Consider the following 25129-nt stretch of genomic DNA (forward strand, 5'->3'; position numbering starts at 1 on the left):
TCAGGTCTCTGTGCAGAAGTTCAAGACTCCCAAGCTCAAGTGATTCATCAGTCATAGAGGGCTTTACCAGCATGTGCCACCACAACCAGCATGGCTATTTTCATGAATTCGTTTTATTACCCATCATGAGGACTCCAAAATCTCTCTCTCTAATTCTATCTTTTCATTGAAACTCCAGGATCATACTTCCAAGTACTTACTAGAGATTTTCACTTGGATGTTTCTATCTGGCTTCGACTTCTGAGCTAGAATCACTAACCACCTCTAAATCAAATATCCCTTCCTTTTCTTCATAGCCATGACGCTAGTTTGCTTATTATGCCTTAATCTCTAAATGAGATCTGTTAAAGACCTGAGCTTGAAAAGACCAAGGTCTCCAACTGCATCCTGAGCCAACCCCAGTTGTCCTGATCTATATCTCTCCACTGGACCCAGATGACACCAGAGGAGAGAGTGAGGCTGGTGACTTTGTACAGCCCTGCCTCACTTAAATCCAACTCACTTGCATGTCATGGCATCACCTCCCTGATATCATGGTCCTCTTCGAGAACGCAGAACAAAAGAAAATGCCCATGACACAACTCTTCTCCTGGAGATCCATTTGACAGTATCATCTTACTCATGCCTCCTACCCAATCAGTTCTCAAGTTTTGTTGATGTTTCCCATGAAATCCATCTTGTAGTTATCCCTGCTCTCAATGCTCTTAGTCAAAGCCTTCATGATCTCACACATAGCATAGGAGGCTGAGTGGCACAGAGTGCTGGGCCTGGAGTCAAGAAAACCTGAGTTTAAATTCAGCCTTAGATTCTAGCTGTGTGACCCTGGGCAAGTCACTTAGCTGCTGTCTGCCTCTGTTTCCTCATCTGTAAAATCAGGATAATGATTGTTGGGAAGATCAAAGAAGACAAGAATTGTAAAGTGTTCAGGATAGGGTCCAGCACATAGTAAGTGTGATTGATATTATTAATGTAACAGATTTCCACTTGACTATAAAGAATCACAGAACCTCAGAAGAGGAAACATTTCAGGCCAACAAATCCAACTTTGTAATGGAAAAGGAACTGTGATTGTGGGTTTCCATACTCTCCCCATTGTTAATAAATACCGCTGCCAATCAAATCTTCTCCAAACACCATGTTCCATCACTTCACCTCTGCTCAAAAATCCCATTTTGGTTCCTGTTGGGCAGGTCATGAGAACAAGCTATTGTCGTATGGGTCTTTCTTCATCTGATTTCTTTTTGTCTGTTCAAATCCTTCCCACCCTTGAGGAGCCAGATTATGTTGCACTTAATCCATGAAGCCTTCTCCCATTACTGTAGCCTTTGTAAATCTCTTACTTTTCTGAACTTAGCACTTAGCACTGTGCCTGAACACATGGTAGGTGCTTAATAAACATTTGTTAGTTGATTGACTGAACTTTAACATTTACATAGCACATTATTCTGAGCTATACTATAGAATTGTATACTCCATTATATTCTATTGTTATTTTATGTGTATTAGCGTAGTCTCCCCAAGTGGATTATTTATTACTTCGGTTTATTACTTTGTGCCCTTCTGGCCGGGAAGGTTGACAATACGTATGTGTGTGTGTGTGTGTGTGTGTGTGTGTATGTGTGTGCGTGTGTGTGTATGTTATCTGGGGATTAAAATTATTTACACAATTATTAGACAGTTTCAATAGTTATGCCTAAATACTTTTTATTCCAGATTTTAAATTATTGATACATTTCCACTTTTAAAATAACTCAGTACTGATGAGAAGATGCTTACTCAAAGCTTATGCTGATCAGCAAAGCAATTATTTCTAACGATCATCTTGAAAGCATTCCTTTGAAGGTAAGAAACAGATTTTCATATTTTAAGTGCTACCTTGTCATAAGTAGAGTATACTCTAGTCTGCAGGAAAGTTAATTACATCCAGTTATAGTCTAATTGTTGTCTAGCAATGACACGAGAAGACTAGAAGAGATTACAACATGCTTAAAATAGAAATTATTGCTTTTACTGCAAATTCTGATGAAGGATGGTATCCCATGATTCTGGATCTAACAATAATTCAGATGCTATGATAAATATCAATGCTGCACAGGATGAGCTAATAGAAACATATATAAAAAGAATGCCAGGTATTGAAATAAATTCAAAATAATTTTACCTAAGTTCTACCAGAGGAAAGGAACATTTAAATCCACCTACTGGTTATTTCCTCCATGAAGTATTCCCTTGATTCACAAAACTCAAATAAATCTCTTCTCTTCCTTGTAATTTTCATAACATTTTGTTAATTTAGATTATAGACATTGGAATGTATGTCTTCTTCTCCCTACTATATCATTAAGTTCTTTGAAGTTAGGGATGGTATTTTATTTATCTTTGCGTCTTTCCTAATGCCTCGACCGTAGTGGACACTTAATAAATGCCTGTGGAATTGGTTTGAAGATTGGCCATTTAGCCTCATGGAACTCCCAGAGATCAGCCCCTTTCAAACAATCTGCTCCTCGATGCCACCTTAGCAACAACACAGAGGTGGTCACACTTTTGCGCATGATTCACAATTGTTCCATGTTCCATCTTTCCAGATGCTTCAAGGTGTACCCCTCCCTCTGCCCCCAGCTTCATTCTTCATTGTAACTTGGACCTCTCTTCCCTCCATCATCAGTTCTTTCCCAGGCCATTACCCCATACACTGATTATACTCTCCTTTCTTCCTTATCTTAAAATCAGGATAAGCTTTCTTTTGCCCACTTGTCCTATCAGTGGTTATGTGTTGCCAAACCCCAATTCTGGATTACTTTCATTGTGTTCAACAGAGCTAGAGGAGATCACAAAATTGTGATTAGGAGATCCACTAAAATTATATGCCTTCTAGTCTCTGTTGGGTCCTTACTGCACCAAGGTAATCCTACTCCTTCCCAGATACTCTATCCCATTCTCCATAAGGGATATTCCAGACCTTCTCCCTTCACCTCAAACCTCCCATCCTAACCACCCCCACCATTCTTTCATCTGAGCACATAACTTCATATATATTCATTGTAATCTGCTCTTTTATTCCTGTCTCAAATCCAGAGGTGGCTCCTTGCTACCCCAGATCAGTCCTTCTCCATGTACCCACGATACCACCCTCTTCCTTCTCCAGTAGATTGTCCTCAGCATCATTCCTTCCCTCTTAATCTTTAGTCTCTCCCTTTCTGTGGTTCCTTTCCTGCTCCCCCCCACCCCAGTTCTGAACAGTAGAAGTACAAGGTCCAATACTGACACAAAGATATTAGAATTTTACTTTGAAATATCTCTATTTCCTTTGTTTTCTGGATTAAAAAAAAAAAGTCAATTGATGCATCTTGGTCCTTTGATGTATTCTTATATTCTAGATCTTCTAGGGTTAAACAATCCCTACCTGACCCCACCATCCACATTAGTGACAGCCCTGTATCTCTTCTTCCACTACATTTGAGAAAGCCATCTCTGTGAGGTGCCCCCACTTCCTCATCTCTCATTCTTTTCTAAACCCTCTGCAATAGGATTTCAGCCCTTATTCAACTGAAACTTCTGGGATTTTTAATGGCCTTTTCTCATCGACCTCTCTACAGTCTTTGGCAGTGTCGATTCCGCTTTGCTCCTGGATACTCTCTACTCTAGTTTCCTCCTGAATCTCCTCTTCTTTGGCTATCTATTTCTTCTTAGTCCCTTTTGCCATCTTATGTTCATTAACTCCAGGTGTCCCAAAAGGCTCTGTGTTCCAGGCTGTCTTCTCTTTTCCCCTTAGTACTATATTCTCACTTGATTTCATCAGCTCCCATGGATTCAGCGATCCAATTCAAATATTCAATCACCTCCTGATTTAGATGATTCCCAGATCTATATATCCAGCCCTGGCTTCTTTTCTCAGCTCCAGGTCCCACATCACTAACTGCCTGTAGGACATCTTGACCTTTATGTTCTGTAGACATCTCAAATTTAACATAATAATATCTAGCATTTAGAGAGTGTTTTTTAGGGGAACCTAGGTAGCACAGTGAATAGAGTGCCAGTCCTGGAGGCAGGATAGACCTGAGTTCAAATGCAGCCTCAGACACTGTGTGACCCTGGGCAAGTCACTTAACCCTGTTTGCTTCAGTTCCCTCATCTGTAAAATGAGCCGGAGAAGGAAATGGCAAACGACTACCAGTATCTTTGCCAAGAAAACCCCAAAAGGGTTCATGAAGAGTTGGACAAGATTGAAATGACTGAGCAAAAACAGCGTATGAGCAGTATCTTCATTTTCCCTGGTAGCCATGACTGTACCCTCTCCTCTTCACTGCTGTTTCTGCCTTTACAAAACTCCTCATCTAGCTCCCTTTCCTTCCTACTCAGCAGCTACCTCTTAGTTAGTTGAGGCCCTCCTCACCTTTCCCTTGGACTATTTTAACAAGTTCCTAATTGATCTCCCTGTCTCAAGTCTCTGTCCAGATCTAACCCAAAGCATAGGTCTGACAGTGTCACTGCCTTAAATAAATTCCAAAGTGCTTCCCTGATAATTTCAGGATCAAATATAAAGTTTGATATTCAAAACTCATGATGTGGCTCCCTCCTGGGGGGTGGGGGGGAGGGAGGAATGACACGAGAGTGCCTGGGCATCTTTTCTGTAGAGTTGAAAAAAAAAACCAGGCAGGATAGCTGAGGTAGAGGGGAATGAGTACAAAAATCCAGTTTCTGCCCTCTATAAAGGAAGGCATTGGGAGAAGTTTGGCACTCCACTCCTTAGGCCTACAATCAGAGGGGAAAAGAGGCTGAGGAAGAAGGCTGAAGGCTTGAGTTAGCCCCATGGTGATAAGATTAGAGGTGATGTGCTTAACCTGGTAAGGAAATCTTATATCATGGAAAACAGGCAGAGAAGCAGATGCATGGTGAAATTGCTTTAGATCTACTCTGTAAATATCTTGTACGTACTTTTAATCTTTATGAAATTAAAACAGCAGTTAGGTGGCACAGTGTCTGGCTGGAGTCAGGAAGACCTGTGTTCAGATTTAGCCTAAGATACTCACTTGCTGTGTAATCCTGGGCAAGTCATGACCTCTGACTCCCTCGGTCCTTATCTGTAAAATAGGGATAATATTAGTACCTATCCCCCAGGATTGTTGTGAGGATAAACTGAGATAAATTTTGTAAAGCCTGAATTTTAACGTGTCGTATAAATGCAAGCTATTGTTGTTATCATATGGATCTAACTATTTACATGTCATCTCCGTTAAAATGTAAACTCTTTTGCTGTTCTACTTTGTCTAACTATTCATGGCCTATGGGGTTTTCTTGGCCATTTTTTTCTCCAGTGGATTAAGGAGTTAAGTGACTTGTCCAGGGTCACCCAGTGTCTAAGACTGCATTTGAACTCAGGACTTTCCGACTCCAGACCCAGCTCTCTATCCACCCAGCCACTTAGCTGCTTTCAAGAAGCTCCTTTAGGACAGACTATTTTTCACTCTCTTTTTACTTTCGGTGCTAAGCACAGTGGCTAATATGTAATAAACAAAATTATTCACTAGTGTTAAAAGGTTTCACTGCTGCCCACGCTTTTATCCCACTCCCCCATAAACCAACCAATAACATTTTATTCAGCACATACTACATGCCAGGTACAAGGCATATACAATATAAAAGTAAGGCAATCCTTGCCTCAAGGAGCTCACACACTCAGGTTGGGGTGGAGGGCAGGGTGGGCAGTATACTCATAGAGAAATAGATGATATATTCAAAATACAAATAGATAGGGTACTAACAATTAAGGAGAATTGAAAAAGGTGGCCTTTAAGCAGAATCCTAAAAGGAGGAAGGGATTTTAAAGGAGCAGAGGTTTGAAGAGGGAGAACATTTTTGCTAAAATTTCATTTTTCATTTTCATTTATACCATGGAATAAAGCCTGTACAAAAAAAAGCATGGAGCCTTGAGATGTAGCACGCATGAGGAACAAGTAGGCCAGTAGGGGTGAAAGGTGTGGAAGAAAACAGTCCGTAGGAGGCCTGGAAAGGTAGGCTCCAGCAGGACTGCAGAGGGCTTTAAATGCCAAACAATTGTTTGTATTTGAACCTAGAGTTATTGAGGAGCCAGTAACGTTTCTTAACAGCCGTGACAGGGTTGGAGCTGGACTTTAAGAGCACACAGCTGATTGGCTGTAGATCAGCAAGGGGAGAATCTGGGGGGCTATTGCAGTCGTTTAGGTAGCTGTAGCTAGGAGGACAGGATAGGAGGAGGCCTGGAGTCAGGAAGACCTGGGTTCAAATCTGACCTCAGGCCCTGGGCAAGTCACTTAAGCCTGTTTGCCTCAATTTCTTCATCTGTAAAGTGAGCTGGAGAAGGACATGGCAAACCACTGCAGTATCTTTGCCGAGAAAACGCCAAACGGGGTCATGGAGAGTTGGACATGACTGAAATGACAAAACAACAGTCAAGAGATGATGAGTACCTGAATTAGTGTAGCTGTGGTGTGAAGAGATGGGACAGACACATGTTGAGGACTTCAAGTCTGCCAAACTTGGCAACTGCTGGGGCACAGGGATTGAGTGAAAATGGACAGAAGATGACTTCTAGATGGTGAATCTGGGTGATGGGAAAAATGGTAGTGTCCCCCCAAAGATAGGCATTTTAGGAGGTGGAGTGGGTTTATGGTTAGATTTTTTAGTAGTTTTTAAAAAAAGAATATAAAGTGTAGTGTGGTGACAAGTAAATTTGAATGAAATGGGTTTTTTTGGGGGGGAGGTCAGACTTTAACATTTCTTCCATGGTATAAATGAAAAGGAAAAATTAAGAAAGTTACCCAGTATGGTTTTCTCAAAAAAATTTTATTAACTTAAAATTCCTGCTTATTTTTCCACAAACATAAAGTGATGCTTTACATTGATAGGAAAGAGAAAACCGTACAGTTAGCAAAGGTCAAGTTAAAATTTATCTGTCAGATTTCTTCAGCAGGCTGTAACAAACAACCTTTTCTTCATTTACTTAAATTATTTCTTCAGGCTGAAATTGCTTATTTAAAAAGAAATCTGCTAAAAAAGATAGTCTTCCTTCTGTATAACCTTTATAGGAAATGGAACTTAATAAAAAAAAAAATGACTCAATGTCAACTTTCATTTAATTATGACACCATTAGGATATTTTTAGAATTATAAAACTAAGCATCAAAACGGTCTTTTTCTAATTATTAGAATGTGTGAGATAATGTGAAACAAATCATATCTTTGACTTCAGAGTATTATGAAATGAATATAATTGAGACAAATTTTGGGTGAGATGGTAATAGCACAATAGGGATGATTCAAGGAAATGCTAGAAATACAGAATATTCTCTCCCTAGTCAGAAAACCATTGACATAGTATTTCAAAATGAGTTGAAAGGTTGAGGCTTATTGATCAGATTACTGATGCAGCCAGCTAGTAGAAAATGGGTCTTTTCCATTTGCCAATATTCCTATCACCATCAACTCTCAAATCAGAAGTTTGCCTTACTAAAATAACTACCTTTTTGGCCTAATTATTCCAATGTATCGTTATGGGGTCTTTCACATATTAGCAGGTAGTTCTGAACAAGAAACCTAGTTTTGTATTTTTGATGTAATGGGAGAAAAATTCACAGGTTGGAGTCATTCTTAATTCAATTTATTTCCTGAATTTAGTTTGTGATTCAGCAATTCTACATTTAGTAAGATTATTACTAGGTTTCACACTGTACTACTGGGATGTTTCTGTAGATTTCTATTCTAACAATTTGTGTGGTTTTTACATGGGCTATATAGGCAGTCTACCGGCTCTCCAGGTTGTTCCTCCTATACTCAATATTGCTTGTATATGAATTCTGAGGGTCTGGCATCATGTACTATGATGTGCAGCATGACATCTTACAGTAGATAAGTCAGAAGAAAACCATTTTTACATTTAATTGTGAGTGTAAAAAAAACAGTCTCTACATTTTTATGTATGAAAAAACACAAACCTATATACATCGACGGAGTCAATTTCATTCAATAAACATTAACAAGTACCAATTCATTGCATGGACTTGCTGTTGACATACATGAGTCTATTCTTGTGTAATTAATTTGTATAGGACTTGTTAATTTGCAAAACATTATGGAGGTGAGAAACTTAAGATTAATCAATGTCACTTCATATAACAGAAAAAAGCAGCTAAAAAAAAGTGTCCAGAAGGCTTGGTTTGACGTATCGCTAAACCAGATGATTCTGGGAGTTTTTCTCAGTGGAACTGGGACAATAGACTTAAAATGTTCCCAGATCTTTCAATTTTTAGTGTCCTGTTTTAATTAGCATGACAGCAAAGCCCCCACATTCAGTCTCTATTACCTCCAATGCATTGTGCAAGTAACAAGGGCACTTGAGAATTTATTATTTAATAGCATATATTTTCATTATCTGTTTTATCTAACTCTTAAAACTGTTAAGATTCATGAAGGCAAGCACTATATGTTCATCTAAGTTTTTATCTCTCCACAGTTTACACAGTTGTATGCAAAGAAGTAGAAGTCTAATGTATATTGAATGAGTAAATGAATGAAAAAAATGGGGCAAATGCTACCCTGTCTCATTTGTTAACAAGTAAGTAGTGTAATTAATATGAAAATTGCAAAATGACTGCAAATGCAGTATAAAAAAAAGCAAGGCAGCAGAGACAAGAGAAACCTATCTTTTAGCATGTCTTCCAGGGCTGAGAGAATGAGACTGTAAACATTAGTGGGTTTGATGTCAGAGGATCGGAGTTAGAATTCAGGCTCGGCTACATTTGTGACTTTGGAGGCAACATTTTGACCCTCCTGACGTCCCTTTACCTCTCTACTAGATGACCTTAGCGCCCTTTCCAGATCCAAATCCATAATCCTATTGTGTTCAGGCACAGTCAGAAAGAGCAAGCAATGAAGCATGACCACATAAACACAGAAGGACCTCAGAAAATCCAAACTGGGATGAAATTGCAAAAGGCCTAATTGAGGCTTGAGATAAGGAGCCAAAGGCATGGAATAGCCTGCCTCATGAGGGAATGGGTTCTCCTCTCTGAAAGCATTCATGTAAAAGCTGACTGACAACTTGTCACATATTGTCTATCTGGATTAGAGGGCCTCTGAAATTCTTTCCACATCTGATACTTGTGATTCTGGGAAACACACACAAAAAGGACACAATTTCATTTGCTTCTAGTTGCAAATGTCATTACTATGTGGTCAAGATGATTATCTATGGAAATATTTCAGAAGGCAAAATTCTGCCATATCAGTTTCCCTCAGATCTAGGACATATACTGAGAAAAAAACCCAAAACCTGTGAAATGTTTCTCATCATTTTTCCATCAGGCATTTTAAAAACAACCTTTTGTCAAGTCTTATTGAAGTTGGAATACTAAAAAGCAGTTCGAGATCATTTAAGTGAGAAAAATATTTTGAAACTTCAATAAGGTGAAACTTGTGAATTTTTATCTTGTTTTAAAATCACTTATTCAATTACTGGGCTTTATTTGTTAAAGAATTAATTCCTCTTATCTCCATGACAAAAATAAATAGTAAATAATTTCAAAGGATTAGTCTCACTTAAAAGTACTTTAAAACAGACTTAACTATGGATTCTTGATAGCTCCCCTCCATACTACCCCTAGGTTAAGGATGATTCATGAGTGTTTTCTGCCATTCCAGTCTAAAACATGAATTCTACTACTTGAACTAATCACTAAGAACTTCTCTGTCAAATCTCACCTCTGAATAGATAAAATTTCACCCAAAGAAGACCATGGTCTTGTTTTAATATCATTATTCCATAAATAGCTGAAACTGTATGGGGGTGGGGAGGAGTCCATGTTAGACTCAATTCAAAGGGACGACATCCCTTTGAACTTATGAAATGATGCCCCTAGAGAAAGAACCACATTAAAGTTGGGCTTGTGTACTTACTACTAAAATAAAGTGACTGAAATATTTTAATCTTCAAATTAGCTTTTATAAATGTCAGTAAGGTTTGATATTTTCTTCCCAAACAATGTACACCTTCCTACATTTGAATCAGTGGTCACTAAGTCCATTCCTCACTCGAAAGTTCATCCCTCATTCACACTTCCCAGTGATGCATGACATTTTAAATGCATTTCTTTACTTCTAGAATAGTCAGTGCCTAGCATTTATCTATTCAACATACGGCATCAAAAATACTGTTCAAGGAAAAAGGATAACACTTTCTGTATTATGGTGAAAGACAGGTATTACACTGGGACAGTAGTTAGGAAATGACTCATCTGACTACGTTTGCGCTCAAGGACAGTTTAGCCTTCTATGCATCTAATCACCTTTAGAGATGGCAAACTTTTAAAAAATATGGTGTCAAGTTTCCACCCTCTTTTCATTTCCATTTTACAGGGGCAGGTGAGGGTGGAATGTTGACCTCTTCAATGGCAATAAAGTCAGGTGTTTGTGGATGAGGAGGAGAAAAGATGAAAGATGTGTGTGAGTGGCAGGGCGGAGTGAGAGGAAGAGTTAAGAAGAACCTGATGAGTGTCAATACTAGTTATCGGGCTGACCCAGGGAGTTTTTGAAAACAATGAGTATGAAAGTGCTATTAGAATACCAGGCACAAGTGAAAAGAAGCAAAAAAAAGAAAAAGACCATTATTTGAGTTACCAATTATAAGAAATGCTCTTTCAAAAAAGGTAACTGTTAACGTCCTTGTGTAAGAAGAGAGAATAGCAATCAATTTATGAATGTAATTTAAAGATAGACTTTATTCTCTGATGATTTACTCATGCAAACTGCATGTAAAAGAAAACAGTACAGTTTGTGAAACATTTCAAATGTAAAGACTCCAAATGTTAATTACAGAAGTAGTGTGACATACTTAAAGTCAAAACGGAATTTGTACAACTAATAATGGTTTTCATTTTGCTGAATACAGATTGCTTTATAATGAAAATTCTGCTAACCTCAGTAAAGTACAGTAATTGTTTACATATCTCCTTACATCTATGTCGTTTTATTTTACAGTTGTGAGAGTTCTATTACCAAAAACTTATAAATAAAAAGAAAAATGCTTTGAAGCATTCAGGAGAGTGAACCAACAAGGCTTTACCTAACCCACCAAAAATGTGATAAAAAACAGTAATTATATAACTTCTTGCAGAATTCACATTTTGTGCCTTTGAATCAATTCCTTCTCTGCATATCTGTGGCAGAATTACTACTGAGAAATTACTTTCACTCATTAAACGGCAACTATGAAATCAGCTAAAACCAAAAATTTTGGACACTGGATTGCCAACTAAAATTATTTTTAACAGGCCACATATTTAGAATTCCTATTATCTTTACATTTAAAAGTCCCAAAGTGGTATTCAGATAATTTGGATGCTTTGTAGTTTTGACCTCAGAAAGACTGGATACTATATAAAGCATATTCTTTTCCTAGAATCATCAAGGACATTCCATACAGGTTTTAAAAATGTCAGTCAAGCAGACAGTGTAGCATGTAGAAGGAAGAACAAACTACACAACTTATTATAGAAGCATTACAGATATCCATGTTATATTTACATAATGGAATCCTGCCTGAATGCCAGAAGTTGCTACTGGGTATGCTTTATAGCTATTTTACAAAGTTTGCTTACCTGAAAGCATACACCTACTAATTTTTGTTTTTGTTTTTTTTAAACAATTTAGTCTATTGTAAAATATTGTACTGTATTTTGAACATAAGTGCAGAATAAGAATAGATAATGGCACATTTAGAAAACTCAATAATCCTATAGATGATTGGGTAATGAGAAAAGTGTCCCTCCAATCATCTCATCAGAAACAGACGACACCATGGAATGTTAGTTCTCCAAGTCCGCACGGGAAACAACATTCTAAACTCAATCATCTACTAGCCAGCATCACATTGAAGGCATCTTTAAACACTCAAGCAAAGACTGCTGGCATAAACTACTGACCCATCCATACAAGCGCACGCACGCGCAGCACACCCACACCCACACATACGCTCCACATTATAATTACATTGTTTTCAAGAGAGATACTGATTTTTCCACGAGAAAGGTATCAAAATTTGCTACTAAAAGATGACAGTGCTTTCACAAGATTAAGTACAAGTTAGCTTGCAAGTACAAGACTATGACAAAAAAAAGTTTTGAGTGGTCTAGTGTAGTCACTTTAGGTTTTTCTGGTGATCATACCATACTTGATTATGCATAAACTCCTCAGTTTATAACTTGAAATTCACAAAAAAATCAAGTTAATTTTGAAAATTTTTTGATATCTGATAACCCTGTATTATACACTTATATGTTTACTGTCTTTTAGCCTCACAAAGTAGGGTAACTGCACACTTTTATTTGGATTTGAAATGATAAAGGCTGACGTACTAACATCAATTTAGTTTCTTACAAAAAAAAAAAAGGATCTTTTTTTTTTTTTTTTTACTAATGACCCTGATCTAGTTTAAGAATGTGCATAAAAAGGTACTGTATGTCTTATACCATACTGACATTAAAAAAAAGTTTAAAAGCCAAATAAAGCCCCACAATATGATATAAAGCAAATGTTTTCTCCCACGGTTCTTCCTCTCACAATGTGCAAAATAAAAAAAGGCAAAAAGATTAAAAGCAAATTTACCGTTACTATCTTTCTCTTGCCTAGTGCTTTATGACCTTGTTAATATTACAAAGTCAGTAGGGACTATGCAGAACTTTGGTATAAATGACATAACAATACTACCATCACAGTTGAGGGGTAAAGGATAGTTAGGGAGGAACAGGGAAGTGGGAAGGGAGATTTAGTAATATCCCCATATTTGTTAAAATAATAACATCAAATTAAAAGTGAAATAAATCACATTGTACTATACATACACTTTACACATTGAGCACAGAAAAGAACTATTAAATCTAACAATATTTATAAAAAAAGGAAAAAAGTCTTTTCCACAGAGACTAGAAACTTGCTCAGTCTTATCTTCATCTGCCCATATCTCAATCTTTAGAGCCAAATTTAATTTCAATTTTTAAAAAAATTAATAATTTTTACAACTACAGATTTCTCCTAAATGGAGACTGGTCTTTCCTTGATTTCCCTTTAAAGTCATTAATATCTAAAACTGTTGCAATCCAGATTTTTAATCAACTTCCTGAGGGCTGTGATTGAGAAGGAGGAGCCATTACAATCTGTGAAAGTGCTGGCTCTGTACTCTGGTCCGCCATCTGGGTAAGGACTGAAGTGGCTACAGCTTCTGCCTTGGAAGTTGAACTCACTCCATTGGAAGTGCTGACGGAACTGTGCTGTATCGCTTCAGGATGGGGGCTACTTGGCACGGAAATGTCTTCTGAACTATCATCTTTATCAGCAGCTGAGAAAAAAATTAGAAGATAATTACTTTTTCTCAAATGAAACAATGGTAAGGTTATCTTATACAAGATAGGGCACTGTGCTGAGAGAACACTCTAGAATGGGCATCTGATGAACTGTTGATTAGCTAGGAGCAGGAGTGACAATAGTGAAATAATGTTAAACGGGGCAATCCCCCTGAACTCCCCCAGCAGTTGATGGTGTCTTCAAATCTCTTCACCACCCTCACCCCCACAAGTTGACTTCCATGGTCAACTGAAAGGCACAAATGTAACAAATAACAATTCCATTCACATAATGTTTTAAGGTCTAAAAACACCGTTTTCTTCAAAACAATCCTAGAAAGTGTGGAAATGAAAGGGCACTACACATAGTGCTTTTTTCACAGAGAAGGGGCTCCAGAAATATTTGCTGATGTGTTGCTAAAAGAAAGGGGTGGGGAGGGGCAGGTTGCTAAAACATGTTACTTAAAACCCCTTACTGACATTTCTATTTATCAGTTTACTAGGGAGAAGACATTTTTTGCTTAATTCTGTGTATATACACATTTGTTGCTTTTAAGATAAAAATGTTTATTACACAGCAAAAAGACACCACAATAGGCTATTACATATGAGATATAAGTTTTCAAATTATTCTCTCTGCATTTTTTAGAACTGCAATGATTTTGGCTGACTTTCCACCTACTGCTGCAATGGATGATTACAACACCTGATTCTAATGATGCATACACATGAGAATAAGCAATATTTAGAGTCTAAATGCCACCAGCTGTTACAGTTATGTGAATTAATTAAGATTTTTTAAAATCCACATTAGACCTCCAGATACTGCAACAGAACAGAAATTCAAAAAAGTCTATCTGAAAGTTTGCTGTCTGGACAATAGTCTTCTGTTATTCCTTTAGCAGAATGAAAACTAGTATTTTTTAAATTTAAAATTTAGCTGCGAAATACTAATACTAAGTTATATTTTACACCAGGTTGGCAAATATACACTCATCTACTTACCTAGGGTAACTGTTCATTAGTAGAACTGGAATCGTAGAATGTTAGTTATAAGGGGCCTTAAAAAATTGTCCACTTTATTATTATTACCCCCCCCAAATATGAATACATACACATATATACATACGTACACATATACACATGTACACATATACATACATACATACATACACACACACACATATAATAAATACAAGTTAATTTGAGGGTTAGGAGAGGCATTAGCAGTTGGATACCTGAGCTGAGTAACTCAGGGATTTGAAGAAGTAGAAGGGAGGAGGAAATTAATTTTAGGAATGGAGACAGGGACTAGAATGTTGTGTGAGAGAAACAATTATGTCGGGTGACAGAACTGTAAAAAGGAAGTAATACCTAATAAGCCTTCAAAGGTATGTGGGAGCAGAGGTCAAGCAGCAAAGGGCTTTACATACCAAAAAGACAAGTTTGTATTTTATCTTAAAAGGCCACGGTGTGAAGAAATGGAAGCCCATAGAGAAGCATTCACTTGCTGAAGGTCATAGTAGTTGGTGGCAGAGATGGGAGTGCCACATATGCACTTCAAAAACCTACTGAGAAATGGACCTCAGGCCCGAAGCTTCCAATGCAGGGGAAGGACGGTTTGAAAGTAGAGTTCTACTGAACTTTGAACTCTCCACTGTCAGCATTATTCAGAAGTAAATTATTTCTTCCTTAGAAAACATTAAAAAGATATTTGGAACTACTTATAGTAGATGTATTCCCCCAAAGGTAGCACTTGAGGTTAATTTACTTATATGTGTACATAAAATCCCATTTTCCTTATCTACTTTCTTTTTAAAATGAAAAAATAAAGTAGGCAAAGTTAGGTGGTGCAGTGGATAGAGCACTAGCTATGGAGTCAGGAGGACTTGAGTTGAAATCTGGCCTCAGAACAGTAGCCATGTGATCTTGGGCAACTTCCAAAAAAAAAATTTAAAGTTGATCCAATTTTCTTATGGTGTCATATATCTTACAGGTACAAAATATAATTCAAAAAAAGATTATTGATTATCACAGATTTAGAGTGGGAAGAGACCTCAAAACCTCAGATATAGAGATTATTTGACACAAGAGAGTAACTGTGCAAAGGAAAGCAATAACAGTCTAATCAAACAGGAGTGAACTACAATGTTGCTTCATTTTCTCTGCCTCAATATTCTACAGCAAGACAGGGGATTATAGTGGCTTTTAGAAACAGTAAGGTTGTTCTGGGGTAAAGAGCAGAGGAAAAAAACATTTTGGAATGAATATTTCAAAATGAACAAATAGAGAAAGTATATTTATTTAACTGCATCTACAAAATCTAAAAGCTCCACCCACGGTCTTTAGGTAGAGGATAATGATTCAGAAAATCCCTAATAACAAAATTTGTAGATTAAATTTACATTTAATTGTATATGCTAGTACTGTCAGTTCTAGAACGTGAGAGGAGAAAACCAACAAGCACATATACAAAGTCTAAGAGTTAAGTGACAGGATATGGAACTTCGCATGTAAAAGGATTTCGAACAAACATCTTCTACTCTTTAATCATTCCAATACCCTATGGACTGTCATGCCTATAACTGTACATATTTTAAAATAATAAAATAATTATAATCACTAAGTGCAATTTTTTTTTTTAACAAATGTTTTAGCACTGCCCAAATCTGGAGAGTATGACTGATAAGTCACATGAGATCACTCTCCTCCTGTTTTCCATAACACCACGATTCTTTTCAATCATTCTTTATTTTGTCTTACTATACACTTTTATACACTGACTTTCACCAAATTCTACCAAGTACTAGTAAACAAATCCTAGCTAGCACCCCTGATTGTAAATGTTTTTTATTCACAAATTACATTCTAAGAAGTCAATCTAGTTGCTATAAATACAAACAATAGTATACAACCTACTTATTTTCATGTTGTAATATTCATCATTGCAATATAGTTTACCACATTAAAAATTTTTGTTAAGTATCTCATAATTTCCTTCATTTTCTCCAAAATGTGAACAAGCCCTTCATTTGTGTAATTTGTTCCTTTCTTTACCACTTTTCATTCTTAAGGAAACTGGCCTTTTATGTACTATGACAATATTTTAGAATTTTTACTTAATCCAGTTACATTCCAAAACCTAAAGATATTTGATGTCAGTCAGCTCCGAGGAAGAAAGGAAACAATAGCAATAAATAGCAATCTTATTCTTCTCTTAATTCCCTATCAGATGTTCTACTGTTTTACGCATTCAATTCTAGTTCCTCTAGCTTTCCAAACAGTTACTTTATTGAGTCTTGGATGCTTTTCCTGGGAATATACTGGGCAGATGATGAGAAGAAAGTGACTGGTTGAAAATGTACTTACTATACAGAGAGATAGAAGAAACACGAAAGTTTGCTGCTGATAACAGGGGGTGTAGTGGATAAGAGTGCTGGGCCTGGAGTCAGGAAGACCCAAATTCAAAACCAGACTCAGAAATTTACCAGCTGTGTTAACAATGGGCAAGTTCCTTAACCCTATCTGCCTTGATTTCTCAGCAATCAAATGGGTTTGAGAAGGAAATGGCAAACCTCTCCAATGTGTCTTTCAAGAAAATCTCAAATAGGTTCACAAAGAAGCAGACATGAGATTAAAAAAACTGAACAATAAAAAATGGAGGGTTGGCAATTTTAAAGTTATTAGTTAATTTTCTGACTTTGTAGGATATTCACGCAAACCCAAAGTGAGTATACACTTCCCTTCAAATTATCAAAACTCAAAAAAGCCTCACTTGTTAGGAAAATCATGTATGCATAATGTTATCCCTAGCAGTTTCTATATGAAATTATTTTCTTCTGTCAGATGGGAGCTATAATGGCCTCATCCCTGCAGCAATCATTGTTAATATAAATCCCAAACATATTTCTATATGGTTCCAATTTACTTCACAATGTGATTCGCTATTCTGTCAAAATGACTAGATATCAAAGGACTGAGATTTATGTGCTCAAAACTGACAAAAATCAGTGTTCTAAATATATATGGCAACAGAGAGTTGCTAAATCTCTTGAATCTTTTAAATTAAAAAATATTGCCCATTCTGATGAAACTGCTTACAATGACTACAAGTAAAGATGGTGGCTATTAAGTTTTATCGCAAGCACCTGAGGAACTGTTTGCACGCAATAGAAAACGTTTCTTTTCTTCTGAATTACTGACATTGGCAAATTAAAATGAAGTGGATACATATGGCAGAAACAATCTTCACATTTACAAATATCCTGAAATATCCCTAAATCATAAAAACGAAAGCTGTGGGTTATATATTATGAATGTTGCCTAATGCATCCCCAGCTCTGTTATTTGTTACAAATTTGTGTACGATGGACAAAATTGGCCATTTATTCAACAATGGCAGCTGGTTGTAACATTGTGCATCTTATCCCCCCAAAAAAGGAAGTTTCAAAAGGAAAAGCAAAATTAACCTTTAAAATGCCAAACACAAAAACTGAAGCATTTATTTCTTTGTAAATGCTTTTTCTATCAACAGGATAAACTGTCTGTTGCTTTTTAGCTGTTTATATAAATGTAAGGAATAGCTTCAAAGTTCAAAATGCCAACTACATTAAACATTTCACAGAGGATGGAGTAGAGGAGCTGAGAATGACTCTTTTTAGAAGATTCCCTGATCTTGGACACACGGTAAGTAAAGGACAGCTGCTCCCCACTACTCACTTAGTCATTACAGAACTGGGAAAGAAGGGATGATCTTTCACTTTGCCAATCTAAGAAAACATATTGCTCTGAAAAGACATATACATTTTTAGTACTTCCAATATTGTGAAAATTATTAGGCAGCTGCATTTATCTATAGGAAACTACAACCTTACAAGATGATGCCCATAGAAAACTGAAGAAAATCTATAGTTTGGGGCATTTAGAAAACTAGGTTTAAATTCCTACAACAGGCAGGATCCTGTTCTCCAACAACCTTGTAGAAATCCTGGCATTTCATCTTCAATCCTAGAAGGGCCATTTCCATGTTTGTCACGCTAGCTCAGTTCTCACTGGCAGTATGTCACTGACGCAGCTTCAGGCTATGGGTAACGGGACATTACTCACCATGATAGCCAGATTTCTTCTGCATGGCGGTCACGGGGCAATCTTTATGAGCCAGAAGAAGCTGCTTCAGCTGCGCTACTTCATTTCTCAGCAGGGTGACTTCACTCTGGAGAGGAAGAAACAACTTGTATGCCTTACCAAAATCAAACTAAACATATATTTTACTATTTAAAGCAAGCAGGTATTAATATCTGAAAGGTGGACAACTTCAACAACTCATCTAGGAATGTTACTTAAATACTTAATTAGCACAATTAGTTTTTGTATTTAGACATGCATTATTATTATAATTTATATATTATGATAGGGCCATATTCATGCACTATGCTTCTAAATTTGTAGATGGCAAATTTCCTTTCTACAGGTCACTCTCACAATAGTTTGTGGCTTCTGGAGGCTTTCCTTCAAATAAACTACACTAAAATTTATTCACCTTCATTGTAAGACTTGAAGTGATAAAGACACAATGAGAAAGTAAAGTAAGTCTGAAAAACTAACTTTTACAGAAGACAATAAATGGGCATTAAAAAGATGATATTAGAAATACTGTACCAAGTCCCAATTTTAAGAGAAGCATTTCTTTTCCTTTATGCTTCTAGAGGCCTTGACTAAAATGCCTCAAGAGTTTATAGTGCCCATACACTTTTAATGAACTTTACCTTCTATTTTAACCATTCTATTAGTTTTCTTGAATCTATATTTGGACATTTCAACCATGTATTTATCCATTTAAAAAACAACATTCTTTCGATGACAAAGGGAAATATGCAACCATCTTCAAGATTAAAACTAGCAGGCTAAATTCTGAAATCTCAGATAAGCAATCTAGAAACTAGAAATATACTATGTATGAACACATGAACATCTGAAGCATGTAAATGGTTCCACATGACAGAAATTTAAAACTGATAAACCAATGCTGATTTCTGTCCCACTCACTGAAGTTCTTCAATGTGGCAGAATATCTCCTATAGGTCATGAACAGCAATATTCCTAGGAGTACTACTGATCCAAGAGTTAACACTCCAACTCTTTTCTTAATACCACCATTCAAATACTAAATATTATATAAATGAGTAGCTGCTACTTACCAATAATACGTAATTATCAATGACATGGACATAAAGACAAAAATAACTTCAATTATAGTAATGTCTCATTTACTTGGATATTAGTCGTCTCACACCCTGAACCATTCAAAACTATGAACCTGGAACCAGTAAACCAAGAAATACTTCCTGAATGGCAAATGACTATCCCTAGACTAGAAGGGACACTTAATGTAATAAACAAAGGCAGCACAAGGCTCACAGACAAGAGAAGTAACAAGAGGCAATAGAAAGAAGAGGCATTAGAACTATAAAAGGTTGACACACGAGAATGGGAAAAGCCAAGCCATCTCAAGCCATACGGTATGGGAGCAGACAGTTCTATAAACCTAAATAAATTCCAAAGGCATTGTTGCTACAACACAGTCCAAAAAGTTATATTCATAATGATAACTTTAAGTTATCAAAAACATTAGATTAAGTTCAAAATTCTCTGAGATGAAACAGATGTACTTAATATTTTGAAGAAAAATTTCTAAGTTTTGGTGCTTAATGTGGCAAATTAGTTATTTGTCAAATTCATTTACGTGAAGCACATCATTCTCTGAAAATACAACAAAAAAACAAGGTGTTACTGTATAACTAATGTCAATTCTTTATTAGTATCTGTACTAATGAAGGTCAGTAGTGGCATAAAAAGTCCAAACTATTTCCAAAAATGACTCTCTTGCACGTGCACGCACGCACGCACACGCACGCACACACACGCACACACGCACACACACACACACACACACACACTCTCTCTCTCTCTCTCTCTTTCTCTCTCTCTCTCTCTCTCTCTCTCACACCTCTTTGTACCTGATCCTCACTTTCTGCCAGTTTGATCCTGAAACCTGACTGGAAGGATCAAGCTGCCCCAACATGTGAGGATCTATATATAAATAAATCAAGAGTTAATTCAATACCTGATATGTATGTGATTTGTTTCTTAAAGAGCTTTACCAAGACTCTCCCATTAATGCTTATGTCCCCGAAATAGCAATTGAAAATGTTCCCATTTTATACAAGCCCATAATGACCATATGTCCAGAGAATAAGGGAGCCAAGGAAAAGGTACCTGAAAGAGTGCAAATAATGGGAAACTAGGTAGAGGGTCCCATTTCATTACCTGCATCGGAGCCCTCATCAACTTTGCTATACCAATGGCTTTTTTGGTGAGGAAAATAACACAAGGAAAAGTTTAAGCAGGGGAGTGCTGGAGCTAGCTCAAATTGAGGCAACTGTTAAATTCAGGGTGATCATTTACACTTGGAAATTGACAAATGCTACAAACCAGGGCTCCATTTATTGCTCTGCTGATTGTTTAGACAAGAAAGTAAATGGAGAGAATATTAATAACATAGGTTAAACTTAAAAGTTTGTCATGCATACATTTCTTCTCTCAGGGAAATGGTTGTTAAACATATACCACCAACCAACACATGCCTGAGTTTAAGTGAATGACTTGAAAAATCACAATATTATTTTACGATTACAACTAAAAACAATTATTACAAATTACATTGTTTTCTCCTCCAAATACAATGATATGAACATTTGCCACAAATTGAATGTGTGAGACAGGAGACAGTAGTTGATTAAGTAATAATTCTAAGTGGGATTTTTTAAACAAACATTTCTACTATACTCTCTAATCTAAAATCCTAAATTGTCTTACACTGCCCAAACTAAAGATGGGCATTTAAATCCATTAAAATAAGAATTTAAAACATTGAAAAGAAACTAATTTTTCTGTGCTTTAAACTAGACCACTGTATCATCACTGTGCATTTAATCCAAACTACCTGGTCTATGAATAAACAACCAGATGTGAACTTTCCAGTGATTAACAGGTTTTAAACCTCCAAAGCTTAAACCTGCACTCTTCTTGCCAATACTTCCTACAAAAAGGTCTAACTTCTGTTCATTGTAATGCAAGTCAAAACCTAGTTAGTGGTATGAACAATGCAAAAATTCATAGGGAAAAAACCAAACCTCTGCAGCATCCAACCTCCCTTAATAATTACCACAAAAATCAGAATATACACATAAAAATTTGTGTATATACACACACAACATACTCACATTTGTAGAAAACTCAAATTAAAAGAACTCTAAATCCACTGCATTTTTTTCTTACACCTATTCCCGAGATGTGAATGGCAAATATAAAGGCTAATATTGAGATTCATTCAAAAATTAATTTCTGGGTATGTCATACGTTTAGGACAAATTTAAGTTCAACCCTCTACACTATTTCTAAAATATTATACAATGACTTACTTTATAAAGACTTCTTTTTATAAAGTTATAAAGTAACTTCTTTTTAAAAGAAGGCTTGTATTACATAAACTGTTACTTTTGAAAACTGCATTAAATATTTTCTTATATGTTGTTAATCATGTTCTGAGCAGCAAGTGGGGCTTGGACATAGGACAAGATTCAGGCAGAGATCAAAGATAAAAACAAGAGAGGCTTGGGGACATCAGGAAGCCAGCAGTAATGCAGGAATTATAAAGCCAAGAATAGTAGCATTTATTGCAAACAAAAGTGTCAGAATTATTAAGGGGTAAATAATAGCTCGTCTTATTTTTGTAGAAACATTAGGAGGCGGTCAGTATAAATATTATTAATCCTATTCTATTAATGGGGTAATAATTAGGGTTCAAGGAGTTTGAATGACTTTCATGGTCATGCAGTTAAGAGGCAGAGCGGGAATTGGTGGAGACATGACAGAGGATCACAGATTTAGAGGTCATCTGGTTCAACTCATCTGATGAAGAATCTGAGGTCAAGGGTGTTTAAAGAGCTTGTCCAGGGGCACACCCTGGGAGTAAATGTCAATGTCCAACTCCAAATCCAGCACTCTTTAGCAAAAGGGAGTAGAGAAGAGCAGTTCCTGGCAAGTGCTAAGGGAAGGATAGTAAATAACTCAGTTAACCAGCTATTACTCAAACATAAATTACAATTTATTGCATATTAGCTTCAATGTACTAATGACAAAACAATCTACAAGAAGACAAGTAGCAGCTACAGTGACTAGTATGTAGCAAGCACTTAATGCTAGTTGATTAGTGACTGTAACATCTTTGCTGGTGCTGTTGGCCTGTGGGGGGGGTAGATTTGGTATAAAATCATTTCTACTTTTCCTCAAGTGAACATCAATGACAAAGAAAATGAAAATAATCAATGTTAATTCAGATCATAGAGGAATATGACAAGAGAAATACAGAGGGTTCCAGAAAGTTATGGAAATGGAAATCATGGATTGTAGAAAAACCTCAACCATCATTTGCAAATAGCTCCATAACTCATAAGCCCTTTCCCTTATTCCCAGTCCATCTCTGGTTCTTAATCTCTCAATCAATGGATGTGAAAACATTTAAAAAAGTAAATACTACATAAAACTGACCAAAAATCATTCCTGACCTGAACAAAACTAATTAGGAAGTTAAAACTAGGGGAGATGGTAAAAAAGTCCAAAGTCAAGTATAAATTATTTCTGGATTCTATACCATTGCTCCCTTACATTGCTGTGGATAATTAAAAGTTGAATATATATTGCTGGATCATGTAAAGACATTCTTAATACTGTTCATTTAAAGAAGCCTCAATCTGATGAAATTACACCAAGGATAACTAATCAATTTACTCTGTATGGCCATGGTCTAATGGCCAAGTATTTCATTAACCAGTCACCTATGACTTTCCAGTCTATCACTACTTTAAAAACTTGAGAACTAAGCACAGATACAGTTTTCTCCCCCTTTGAGCAATGTACTTCCTTTGTACTGCTTCTTTTTACTTATTACAATATCCAATTATTATGTAACAATTTCATTTTTACAAACTAATCAGTGGGCACAATTAAATCAAAGTCACAATGGAAATAAAATCTTATACTTGTTCATAAAGAATACCTAAATTATATATCTAAAACATTAGGAAAAAATAACGAGATCCTTGATAAAGTTATACGATTTTTAACGCATCAAAAGAATATACAGTAATATGGTACAGTTTGGGTACTTCTGATTATGAGTCTTAGTTGTCAGTCACACCATTAACTAGCTGTGCGTGACCTTCACCTTTCTGGGCCTCAGTTTCCTTATCTGTAAAATGAGTGGAGGAAGTTACTAGATGATAATAGCAGCATATGCTTATATGATGCTTTAATGCTTACAAAGAACTTTTCTGCCAACAATTCTGTAAAGTAAATAGAACAAGCACACTTATCCCTTTGGTACACATGAGGAAAAAGAAACTCACAGACACTAAATGAACTGCCTGAGGCAAACCACTATTAACTGGAGGGTCAGAACTTGAACCTGGTTCTTTTGACACAAAGAGCAATATTCTTTTCACTATGCCATGTTCCCTGCCCTAAGGACCTTCTAGTTTTAAGAGTCTATGCTTCTACACTGAACCAGTAGTAATCCAAGATTTAAAATAATTACTTTAAACAGAAACACAATATATAATTCATAAGTATGTAGAAAGTCTCCTCTCAAAGAAAAGCAAAAGACTGGTGAGGTGAACCAAAGAAAATCAAACTGAATAAAACTCCAAGTCAGTAGTAAGTACGCAGAAATCCTATTCAAGAGCCAGTGCAAATGTTTTAATGTCACTGCCAATTGTTCTAATTCCTTCCCACTGAAATTTAGAAGTATCTAGTCTGACAGTCCGACAGTATCTGATTTTACATACATACCACGGAAGATTAAGAAACATAACATTTTATCTGTTTCACATACTAGTGTAAAAGAAAGGTGCTAATCATTCATACTAAAAGGCAAAATTGGGGGGCTGGGAGAGAAATCTCACCCAAGTTAGTTCTGTCTTAACCCATTTACTAAATTCTATTCTGTTTTTTTCTTTCTTTTTTTTTTCTTTTCTTTTTTAAAATCAATGTGCAGGGCTTAAGTAGGCCTAGATCTCATACAACTTTAGGCAGGCACTCAATTTTAAAAAGCTTAACATGCTGAACTTTTACAGTATTTTAATCATGACTGCAATATAAGGGAACTAATTTTAATAAAAGGAAGATATTATTCTTTTGCCTGTAAGTGGGACATAATGAAAACTTAATGCAGACAACAAACCAAGTGAGAGGATCGTAGATTTAAAGCTGGAAAGGATTTTGAAGACTCTTTAATTCAACCCTGTCCTTTAATAGATGAAACAGAGGCCCAGGAAGAGCAAGTCAGTTGCCTAAATTAACAGTGGGCAATTATTTTAAAACATGAAAATGAATTAAAATAACAACAGCCCCATAAATTCAGCCCTGGAGGACTGATGATCAAACATACCTTCCTTCCTTTCAGGAGACACAGGTAGCTATGGATATGGAATGTGTTATGATGTGGACACTCTGTCTTTTGGTTTTTTGTAAATGTTTTTGCTATGGGTAAGGGTTCACTGTTGAAGTAAAAGGAAGGAGGATCAAGGAGATATAACTGATGTAAAAACAAAAGGCAACAGTAAAATTTCAATAAGAAAAATAATTTCCTACATGGGGAAATTTTTTAATATCAATTCAGGTAAAAGGTAATAAACAATGGG

General features: G+C 36.3%; 1 protein-coding gene across 4 annotated transcripts in view; it reads right to left on the reverse strand.

Moving 5' to 3' along the window:
• Positions 1 to 10731: 10731 nt before the first annotated feature.
• ATF2 (activating transcription factor 2) overlaps positions 10732 to 25129 on the reverse strand; it is a 124845-nt gene continuing 110447 nt past the window's right edge. For all 4 annotated transcript variants that reach the window (XM_072612384.1, XM_072612382.1, XM_072612381.1 and 1 more), the window contains 2 exons: positions 18477 to 18582; positions 10732 to 13366 (listed from right to left, as the gene is read on the reverse strand). In XM_072612384.1, coding sequence (XP_072468485.1) covers positions 13140 to 13366; positions 18477 to 18582 — 333 coding nt within the window. In that variant the 3' untranslated portion in view covers positions 10732 to 13139. The remainder of the gene's footprint in view (positions 13367 to 18476; positions 18583 to 25129) is intronic.

This window comes from Notamacropus eugenii, chromosome 5 (assembly GCF_028372415.1).
Source record: "Notamacropus eugenii isolate mMacEug1 chromosome 5, mMacEug1.pri_v2, whole genome shotgun sequence".
Taxonomy (NCBI): Eukaryota; Metazoa; Chordata; class Mammalia; order Diprotodontia; family Macropodidae; genus Notamacropus; species Notamacropus eugenii.